Source organism: Chinchilla lanigera, unplaced genomic scaffold, assembly GCF_000276665.1.
Source record: "Chinchilla lanigera isolate Chin_1 unplaced genomic scaffold, ChiLan1.0 scaffold00041, whole genome shotgun sequence".
In the NCBI taxonomy this organism is placed as follows: Eukaryota; Metazoa; Chordata; class Mammalia; order Rodentia; family Chinchillidae; genus Chinchilla; species Chinchilla lanigera.
In genome coordinates this window covers 14,284,179-14,295,345 of record NW_004955442.1, presented here as the reverse complement: position 1 = coordinate 14,295,345, position 11,167 = coordinate 14,284,179, and the positions used below count along the sequence as shown (strand labels likewise).

General features: G+C 52.8%; 1 protein-coding gene across 1 annotated transcript in view; it reads left to right on the top strand.

Moving 5' to 3' along the window:
• The window catches only part of Mmp25 (matrix metallopeptidase 25), a 14,016-nt gene extending 6,809 nt beyond the window's left edge, over positions 1-7,207 (top strand). The window contains exons 5-10 of the mRNA XM_005391371.2: positions 3,344-3,520; positions 3,625-3,709; positions 3,838-3,920; positions 4,243-4,395; positions 4,469-4,726; positions 4,901-7,207. Of these exons, the coding sequence (XP_005391428.1) occupies positions 3,344-3,520; positions 3,625-3,709; positions 3,838-3,920; positions 4,243-4,395; positions 4,469-4,726; positions 4,901-5,181 (1,037 nt within the window). The 3' untranslated portion in view covers positions 5,182-7,207. The remainder of the gene's footprint in view (positions 1-3,343; positions 3,521-3,624; positions 3,710-3,837; positions 3,921-4,242; positions 4,396-4,468; positions 4,727-4,900) is intronic.
• The last annotated feature ends 3,960 nt before the right edge of the window (positions 7,208-11,167 follow it).

Genomic DNA, 11,167 nt, shown 5'->3' with positions numbered 1-11,167 from the left:
CAGGTTTGGATGAATGTTTGCAGGGTGCAGATGCCCCATATAAGTGGCACAAACATTGACTTACTTGCTCTAGGCCCTGGACTCCACTGTCCTAGGTCAGGTTTTCCGGAAGTGGAGCTCCAGCTGGCAATTCTTATGCAAGCAATTTTTCAGGGGCGCGTGCTGAGGGAGAAGCAGTGGAGGGCGAGGGGCTGAGCAAGGATGTGCTCTCTGCCGGAGAGGAGCCTGGTCTCACAGCACTGCAGAGTGCCCGGGCCAGCTCTTTCCAGTACCCTCTGGGCCAGTCATTGGCTGTGGGCTGCTAGGGGTGGAGAGGCTCAGCCATGGCTGGTGGCCAGGCCCTGTCAGGGATGACAGCCAGTCACAGACTGCATCCACAACAGTGTGGCACATTCTATGCCATTAAGCACATGGGCTTTTACATTTTGGTTACTTTTTGCAGTGCTGGGGATCAGACCTAAGGCCTCACCCATGCTAAGCAAGCCCTTTTCTTCCAAGGTACACCCCAGTCCAATCATATGAACTATGAACCTGAATCAAGTCACTTGTATGCTGGGTGTGGAGCTGAGGCAGGAGGATTGCTGTGAGTTCAAGGCTCGCCTGGATTACAGAGTGAGACCCAGTCTCAAAACAAACAAAATGTCACTTGTAGTACATACAAGTTTCTAAAGCTCACTTCTTCACTGCTAAATGGAGATGAGGATAGTGGGTAAGGGCAGCATAACTTGCCGACTAGCCAGGTAATTCATCCACAGTGCTTTACTCTGGTGCAGAGTGGTGCTCTCCACCTTGCCAGCCACTATCAGAGCTGGGCCTGAGGGCAGGTTTTAGAGTTGGGGGAGCTGTGGTAAGGTCACTGGGGAAGCCCTATAGCATGCAAACGACAAGTTCGGTGACTTGGAGCAGCCAATAGCTAAGAGGTAGGCAGATGGGGAGAAGAAATTGACAGAGATGGAGAATGAACAGGCTGAAAGGTGACAAAGAACAAGAGTGAAGGAGGAAGTGGTCAGCGATGACCAGCACAACAAACAAGTCCAGTAAATGACACAGGCCCGAGTTTGGTCATCCAGGCACCAAATGCCTTTTTTTGTTTTGTTTTTTTTTTTGTTTTTTTCCGGTACCGGGAATCGAACTCAAGCTTGCACTTGCCAGGCAGGTGCTGTGCTGCTGAGCTAAATCCCCAGCCTGCCTTTTTTTGTTGTTGTAGTGGGGATTGAATCCAGGTCCTTTGCACTGAGCTACATCCCCAGCCCTTTTTATTTTTTATTTTGAGACAGAGTCTTGCTTAGTCATAGAGTTGCTAAGGCTGGGCCTAAACTTCCAGTCCTCCTGCCTCAGCCTCCCAGAGTACTGGGATTTTAGGTGGGAGCTACCACGCCTGTCACCAAGGGACCTTTATGGTGCCTACAGGCTGCATGGGTCGGGGAAGAATCCCCAATTGCAATGGAGTTAGGCATGAGAGGGACAGAGGAAGTGAAGACTTCAATTTTTTTTCTTTTTATAAAATCACTTTTTTTTAAAAATAAAATCATTATGAAGACTTCGATTAAAGGCCAGCTAGAGGAACTTGATTTGGTGGGAGAGGGCAGAGAGCAGTATGGGAGAGCCAGGGAAGCAGGCCAAGGAGGGGCTGAGGATGGAGGGAGTCGGAACAACGGAAGGAAAGCTGTGGAGGATGGGTGAATGGGTGGGTAGGTGAGACACGGTCCTTGTCCTGGAGTTGCTCAGCAAAGCAGGGTCCTTACACGGGGCAGGGCAGGAAGAAATGTGGCCATCTGCCCAGGGAGCACAGGACCTTGGATTACACTGGACACCTGTCTTGATGACATAAGAAGCACACTTGTCAGCACTTGTCACAGTGCTGACCCAGGGCCTGGGTCACAGCTTCGAGGAGCTGTGGGCCTGGAACAGAGGCTGAGAGGAGCGTGCAAAGGAGCTGGCTACCTCTGCCGCTGGCCCGGGGCAGGGGTGAGAGGAGGAACCAGCCGCCCTCCCCCACCCCCTGCGAGAGATTGTTGTGGGCTGGGCTGAGCGGTTGTATAAGTTCCCAAGCTGCATAGGCAGGAGCGGCAGGAAGGGGTCGCTCACCCGGAAGCCTCATGCTGGTAAAGGACAGGCAATGCAAGGAAGGAAGGCGAGAGAAGAGATCAAACCTATTGAAACTACAACCTTCCTCTGACTTCTCAGAAGGACTCAGAGTACTAAGGAGACCGAGTCAGCACGGAAGTCCACCACACTTGCAGTTTGAGTAGGGACTGTGTAGGGCGGGATACACTGCTGAGAGCTGTCCTCAGACCCAGCCCTGCCTCCCACCTTGCCTGCTCCGTGCCTCAGCTTCTCTCTCTGTAGACTGAGGGTAAGAAGGAGAGGATGAGGTAAAGAGGCCAAGTACTTGCTATTGTTCTTAGGACTTGCCTAATTATTTCACTTAGTCTCAGCTAGCAGCTGTCAGGGGCCAAAAGAAACGCTCTTTTCAATTCTCCAGATCATTTCCAATAATCCTACTTCCAACGTTGCTGACCCTAGTTAGAGATGTCCACAAAACAGGTCAATATCTGAAAAAAAAACCTAGGCCTTGTGGGGGTTGCTCGGCTGTGTCACTGTCTGGGTCTCTTCTGGGTGGGGCCTCTCTCCCAGCTGGAGCCGGATCCTGCAGAGGCTCCGTTCTGGCCCCAGGGTTGGGTCCCCAGGGGAGAGGCTGCTGTGGTGGGAAGAGGCTGGGGTCAGAGTGGGCGCCACCACAACAAGCTGTGGTCTGAGAGTGCTTGCTGGAGGGAGCTCAGTGTTCTCCATCAGGAGTTGCAGGGTGTGGAGGAAGGCCAGCAGCGGGGAGGGGGAGGGTGGCTGCTGCAGGCGAGCTGGGGGAGGGGGAAGGATGTGGAGAGAGGAGGGTAGGAGAGAGGAAGTGGGAGGTCCGTGAGGGTGGGATGAGGAAATGGTGGGGTCTCTGACTATAAACTGGAGCCAGCAGGAGAGTACGTTCCAAGGACAGGAGCTTCCTGGAGAGAACTGCGCTCAGGGTTCCTGTCCCCCAAGTTTCTCTGTGCAGTTTTCCCTTTCTAGGGGAATGACTAATCAGTGTAGGGCCACCCTTCGTGTGTCCATCTATGGGTCACTTTAGCCCTGACCCAAGTGTCAATACTGCCAAACAGGGCTACCTAAAAATACTTGGTGAAGGAATAGAGGAATGATGGCGTGGTACACGGAGGGCTCAGGGCCATGGAGCCCTGGGTCCCCTCCCAAGAGTCTTCTGGCTCTTCCTGGGGACCAGCAGGCCCCCCTCCCCAGCCTCCCCTCCTGGTGCAGGATGGCCTCAGCTCCAGCCCACTGTCGCCCTCTCCAGATGGTGAGGGGACTGACCTCTTTGCTGTGGCAGTTCACGAGTTTGGCCACGTCCTGGGCCTGGGTCACTCCTCCGCACCCGACTCCATTATGAGGCCCTTCTACCAGGGCCCAGTAGGCGACCCGCACAAGTACCGCCTGTCCCCGGATGACCGCGAGGGCCTGCAGCAGCTGTATGGTATGGCAAGTGGGGGGCCGCCCTGAATCCGCTCCCCTGTGGCTTTCCCTTGACCTGTGCCACAGGCCCATGGAACCCACACCTGTGTGACCTTTTTCCTGCAGGGAAACCAGCCCAGACCCCAAGTGACAAGCCCACAAGGAAACCCCTGGTTCCTTCTCCCCAGCCCCCAGCCCTGACCCCTGACAGGTGAGTCCCCCACCAGCTGTGTGACCCGGATGAGCAGCTCCCCAGCCTGCGTGTCTGCCGTGAGATGGGGATTGTGGTCAAGGAAGTGGAGGAGCCCAGGCCTCTGCTCACCCCCTTTCCCTCCCCAGCCCCTCCACACCTGTCCCTGATAGATGTGAGGGCAATTTTGACGCCATTGCCAACATCCGAGGTGAAACTTTCTTCTTCAAAGGTGAGTGGCCCTAGATGGCCCCTGATCCCGAATATTTGGCTTAACTCTTGGGATGACTTTTACCCCAAGGTGGGAGGTTTTCTGAGAAGTGAGACTTTTGGTGTTTAAAAAAAAAAAAAAAAGGAAAATGTCCCCATAAGCCACTGAGGAGTTGGTCACCCTGGATCCATGTGCCCTAGATTTCCAGGAGGACCCCCTACACACACACACACACACACACACACCCCTGAGGAAGAGCAGAGCTGGCCCGCGTCCGGGTACTCTGCGGGACAGGCCCTCCTACCGTGCCCTGGCCCCGTGCCCGCCCCTTCTTCACCCGCAGGCCCCTGGTTTTGGCGCCTCCAGCCCTCAGGACAGCTGGTGTCCCACCGCCCTGCCAGGCTGCACCGCTTCTGGGAGGGGCTGCCCAGCGACGTGAAGGTCATTCAGGCCGCCTACGCCCGCCACCGAGACGGCCGAATCCTCCTCTTCAGCGGTGAGCGAAGGTCGGGGGGCGCCAGGGCGCCGCGGGCGGGCCGGGGACGCTGCTGACCGCGCCGCCCCTCCAGGCCCCCAGTTCTGGGTGTTCCGCGACCGGCAAGTGGAGGGCGCCGCGCAGCCGCTCTCGGAGCTGGGGCTGCCCGCGGGCGAGGAGGTGGACGCCGTGTTCTCGTGGCCGCTTAACGGGAAGACCTACCTGATCCGCGGCCGGCAGTACTGGCGCTTCGACGAGGCGGCCGCGCGCCCGGACCCTGGCTACCCACGCGACCTGAGCCTCTGGGAAGGGGCGCCGCCCGCCCCGGACGATGTCACCGTCAGCAATGCAGGTGCGGGAACGCAGGGCAGGAGGCCGCCGGCGCTTCTGAGTGACCAGCCCTCGGGGCTGGGGCTTGGGGCGGGTTCGGGGTGGAGTGGAGGATGGCAGAGGATCTGGGCAGAGGAGGGGCGCGATTGGGACGAGTCTGGACCAAGCTCCTGAAGGGCGTCCTCCCCGCCAACAGGTGACACCTACTTTTTCAAGGGCGTCCACTACTGGCGCTTTCCCAAAGGCAGCGTCAAGACCGACCCGGACTCCCCGCAGCCCATGGGGCCCGAGTGGCTGGACTGTCCTGCCCCAAACGCTGGTCCTCGAAGCCCCGTGGCCCCCAAGACCCCCAAAACAACCCCCAAGTCCGGAACCTGCGATTGTCAGTGCGAGATCAATCTGGCCCCAAGGTGGCTGCCCGAGCCCCTCCTGCTGCCCCTCCTGCTCCTGTTGGCGGGAGGGGTCTCCTGCTGCTGACGGGGGACATCCTGGGCCTCCATCCCGGGACCAGTGTGGGGTTGTGAGCCACGGCCGAGCCCCAGGGTGCGTTCCCACTGCGGGACTACCCCGGCGCGGAGCTGGGGGGAGGCCTTGAGGTGGGGGAGGGGGTGCAGCCTGGACCTGGCCACCCACCCACCTGCCCCCCGCGAGCTCTCGGCTGCACCGGAGGACACCTGCAGGCGGGAACCCGTCGCCAGGGGGCGCACGCACACTGAGGCAATAGTCCGCACCGCCCCTCACTGTCGGCCCCTGAAGCCACCAGGGGGCGGTACGGACCCTCCCTCCTGAGCCCAGAAGGAACCTGGACGCAGTGAGCTTGGCTCCGGAGCTTGGGCAAGGGCCCCAGCAGAGCTGGTGGATTGGACGCAGGACGTCCCCTTGGCGGTTCACAGGAAGGGAACTCCGTCCCCGGCCACGATGACACGGCAGGACTCTCCTTTTCCCGGAACAGCCGGGCTTTCTCAGAACTGTCTGTGGATCTCCCCAGCCTCCCCCCCCCCCTCCTGGGACTGTGAGCAGCGTCTGATTGGGCCGACAGCAGATCAGATCAGGACGTTGAGTTGCGCCCCTTCCTCCCCTGCTCCGTGTCTTCAAACCTGCTTGGTCCTCTCACCCTGTTCTGCTCCTACCACACCTCACTACTGTGAGCTCCCCATGGTGGAGCTCCAAAGCAAGACGAGACCTCGCCCAGAGCCCATGCCTCACACCCTGGATGACTTCAGTGACCATAGGGGCAACCCTTCCCACCTCTGGCCTGCTTCACCTCCAGGCACCCTCACCCCAGGGCACACAGCCTGGGCACCACCCCAAAACCAGCGGTCTCCTAAAGTGAACATCCTCTCTGCCCCTCTGCCACTTCACCGAAGTGCCCACGACTTTGCTCTAGAACAGCGTGGCTCCTACAGTGCTGCTAGTGGGCAGGGCGGATTCTGCTCAGCCATGCCTCCCCAGCACTCCTGGCGGGCCCTAGAGGTAGTTCTAGGGTGAGGAATAGATGAGACCTGGGGCACCTCATCACCCCTACACCCCACATTCAGGACCTGCACCTATGTTTCTGGAATATTCCATAACAGAAATCACCCGTGGAGGGGCTGGGGATATAGCTCAGTGGCACAAGCGCCTGCTTGGCAAGTGTAAGGTCCTGAGTTCGATTCCCGGTACCAAAAAAATAAAGAGAAGTCACCTGTGGGAATTAAAAATGCAGATTCAATCCCAATTCGGGATGAAGTCAGAATCTGCTTGGGCGGGACCTGTGCCCTGACGGCCCAAAGAGCCGGCTGCGTCGTGGCTTTGCTGTCGTCCCTCCAGGCACCAGCCTCTTCCATATTCTCTACTGGGCCAGGCTGACGGCCTGGGTTGAGAGGAGTCCATTCCCCTCAGGGCTGAGTCACTTAGAGGGCCACTTTGTGGTTTCTGTCTAGTCCCACTGGTCCCGTAGTGCTTTGGGGAGCCCTGGCCATGGACAACACTTAAAGAAACCAGAAGTTGGCCACACTTGTTCCTGACCCCCAGATCGGCATGAGAACAAGAGTCAGGCCTCCCCCACCAGTTTATAACCTGATGAATAAGCCCCTGGGGAGCCATCTGGCCCTGTGTCAGAGTCCTTTCCAAGTAGGGGGAGAGGGAAACAGCCCCACTCTGGAGAATGAAAATAGAAAAAGCTCTTCATTCCTTCTGAGCATTGATGATCCTGGGCTGAACTTTGGTGGCAGTAACGGGACAGACCCGAATTGCTCTGCTCTGCGGAGGTTGGAATGAATCCAGGATTGTTGGGGCAGGGGGTATTAAGTAGAAAGAGGAGGAGGAAGCAGAGGGAGGAACCAAAAGTTGACTGAGGGGAAGCCCAGAGGAAAGATGAGAAGCCAAGATGTTTTCACGGCTCCATGTAGACTCCAGTCATGAAATCTGGACTCATTAGTCTTTATTGACTACTACACAAAAATGTATCAAAGTGATTTCCTTTTATTTTCCAAATGGTACAGTAAAACATGGTACAATCCCATAACCAAAGTTAAAATCTTTTGTGTTTCAAAGGACACCATCAGGAACTTGCAAGACAACCCACAACATGGAAGATATTTGATTATATATATCTGGTTAGAGACTTATATCCAAACTAGAGAAATAACTTTTATAACTTAATAATAAAAGGGGCTGGGGATATGGCTCAGTGGCATAGCACCTGCCTGGAGGTCCTGAGTTTAATTTCTGGTAGCCCCCCCCCCAAAAAAAAGGGGGCTGGGAATGTAGCTCAATGGCATAAGCACCTCCCTGGCAAGTGCAAGGTCCTGAGTTTGATTCCCGTACCAATAATAATAATAATAAATAATAGGACAGCCAGATTAAAAATGGGTAAAGATCTGAGTATACACTCCTCCCAGATAGACAAAAGATTAATCAGCATATGAAAATATTCTGGAGCATCATTAGTTATCATTGAAATACAAATCAAAAATATAATGGGAAAAAAATATAATGGGAGCTGGGCATGGTATGCACATCTATAATCCAGAATTCTGGGAGGCCAAGGAAAGGAGGATCACAAGTTTGAGCCCAACCTGAACAATTTAGTAAATTAGTGAGACTGTCTCAGGAAAAAAAAAAAAAATTTAAAAAGATTGGTGATGTAACTCAGTGCTATGACCTTGGGCTCCATCCCTGGTACTGCAAACAACTATTTAAATTCACTAGGATGGCTAGGATTAAAGAAATAGATAATAACAAGTGTTGTTGAAGAGGTAAAGAAACTGGAACTGTCACACCTTGCATTTGGCAGTGTAATATGGTATAGACATTATGGAAAAAAGTCTAGCTATTCCTCAGAATCTGAAAGACAATTGCCCTCTGTCTCAGCAATTCCACTCCTAGGTCCACACCCAAGAAAAGTGGAAAGTCCACACAGAAATGTGTATGTGAAGCCCAACATGGTCGTACGTGACTGTAATCCCAGGGTTTCTGGGTTGAGTTTTGCTTGTCAAGGTGTTTTGTTTTTTTTTTAGGCAGGATCTCAATACAGATATTCCTCATTTAATGACCTACTATTTAATAACTGTTTGAACTTATGACCAAAGCATGCTGTTAAACTTACAACCCACTACTCACACTTATGATCTATCTTTTTTTTTTTGTACATTTCTGTACATCTTAGGGGTTTTTTTTTTGAGGCAGGGTCTCATTATGTAGTGCAGGCTGGCCTTGAACTCACTTATATAGCCCAAGCTGGCCTCGAATTCATGGCAATCCTCCCGCCTCAGCCTCCTGAGTGCTGGGATAACAGGCATGTGCCACCATGCATGGCTGTACATCTTGTTTATACAGCCTCAATGTCTTTTATTGTACAGTACACCTTTTACATGTAGTATTGTAATTCTTGCTGATTGTACTGTACAGTACAGAACTGTAGTTTAATGTTCTGTTATACATTACAGTACTGCATGAAATAATTATGCAAATAAAAGCAAAGTCATCAAGTGGAGTTTCTTTTGGCCATTTCTTTGTTCTGGATATTGTAATGTACATACTGTATACATTTTCTCATTTAGGGACCAACTACATTGCAAGAACATAAGTCAGTTGTTAAATAAGGAGTGTCTGTATATAGTCCAGGCTGGCCTCAAACTCACAGTGGTCCCCCTGCCTCAACCTCCGGAGTGCTAGGATTACAGATGTATGCCACCACACCTGGTTTTTGTGTTTTGTTTTGGGGTTTTGTTTGTTTTGCTTTTTGAGACAGGGTCTCACTATCTAGCTCAGGCTGGCCTTAAATTCACTATATAGCCCAGATTGGCCTTGAACTTGAAGTGGTCCTCCTGCCTCAGCCTCCCAAAGGCTGCGGTTACAGGTGTGTGTCACCACAACAGGTATCTCCAGGTTCTTGATGTCCTCAGCAAAGAACTGAGTAAGACATCTAAGAGTAGCAGTCAGATCAAAGATTTATATGAAAGCTCATGTCTGTGGACCTTTTGGCAGAAAACCCACACTAGCTTCCAACTCATGCAGAGACTGGGAGGTCTGGGTGGGTTAGTTCCTGGACTGAACACCCTAAACCGCTCAGACCCTAAATAAGTTCTATCTCTCCATCCTCCTGATATGAAACAGGAATTACATCCCAAATGCCGGGGTTGCTCTGCCTGCTTCACAGAAGACAGGATCCAGGTGGCCAGGAGCCCAAGGGGACCTTTGGAAACAAGGTACTGAGATGGTCCCAAGCAATGCCAGGTGACTGCAGAAGTTGTGGCTGCTTCCCTGTCCCCCTCTCCAGCCCTAACAGATTCCTGCCTGGGTCACCTCTCACCAGGGGCACAGAGAGGGTGCTGGAAACACAGACTTGGCACCTTCTGAGTGCACTTCTCTGTAAGGCCTGTGTGGTGAGTGAGTGTGCAAATGCCCGTGTATGAGAGAGCACGGAAATAGCTTGACCCAGGGCAGAGGTGAAAGACACCACAGAAGACCCAAGGGTCACTGTTCTTTCCACAGATCCGAAATGGCCCTTGCTGGGGGTGCAGTTCCATGCCAGAGCACTTGTCTTGTGTGTGTGAGGCCCTGGGTTCAATTCCAGACACAAACATACATGCCCATGTGTGCTTGGGATAATGGGTGAAGGGCTGGGATGCTGAGGAGGTTCCTACTTACCTGGAACTCAGGATGGAAAAGGATCAGGCCTGGTGGCCCCAACCCTGCATCTCCACAGCTCCAGGATGGACGCAGCTGGGTTGATTATCAGGTAAGGGCTGATGCTGTGGCTTGTATCCAGATGGCCTCCCAAAACCTCATGAGTTCCTAGGTGGGGCTTTCAGGAGGTGGCTGGCTTTAGGGAGTTTGGGTATGGATTAAGGATGAGTGACAACTGAATTAGTTCACTGATTGGTTTAGCTTAGTTCTGGGTGTGGCTGAATGGATTTACTGAAAAGGGAAGCCCCACCCTGTAAGTAGGTAGCACCAACCAATAGCTTGTAGCCTGCATGGAATATAAAGGGACAGAAAGAATGCAAGCTCGCCACTGCTGTTGCTGCCTTGTGCCAGCCTCAGGCTGCATCTCCACTGGCTGTGACCCTCTGCTGGGCCGCTCTGCTTTGGAGCCAGCTGACTGTGGACTAAAACCTCTACCAGCTGTGAGCCGAAATAAATCTTTCCTCTTTTAACTTGAGTGTGTTGGGTATTTTGTCCCAGCAGTGAAAAAGTAACTGAGATAACTGATCAAAAACTATGGTGTGTGTTTACGTTTTTATTTTATTTATTTATTTTGGTCTTTTTGAGACAGGGTCTCACTATGCAGTTCAGGCTGGCCTCTAACTTACTTTGTAGCCCAGGCTGGCCTCAAACTTGCAGCGATCTTCCTGCCTCAGCCTCCTGAGTGCTGGGAATACAGGTGCGCGCGACCACACCAAGCTGTAACATTTTTTTTTTTAAATTTTTATTTATTTATTTATTTATTTGCGGTACTGGGGATTGAACTCTCTATCTTGCGCTTGCCAGGCAGGCACTTATGCCACTGAGCTATATGCCCAGCCCACGTTTCTAAAAAAGTATTACAGTTAAAGACACATTGCCATTAACTCCTTCATACTCTTCTCTTTGAACAAACACTTTCTGAAACAGTTCTGAAAGTCCTCTTTCATGAGTGTTTTTAGTTGTACTGTTGTGGCTGCTTCAATGTCCTGAATCAATTCCATGTTTACCTTCCATAGTCACTTTGACTTTGGGGAGGAAGTTGCACAGTGCCAGATTCAGCGGTTAAGATTGTTGAGGTCACACTGGAATGTTTTTATTTGACAGAAATTGCTGTACATATTTTGAATTGATTCAGGACATCAAGGCAGCCACAGAAAAAGACAGTTACAAAAGATGATTTCCCAGCTGGATGTGGTAGTGCAGGCTTGTAGTCTCACCCCTTAGGAAGCTGAGGCAGGAGGGTTTCCCCTGGCGACCTCCTCTCCGCACTGCGCATTAGGGGCTGGAGCAA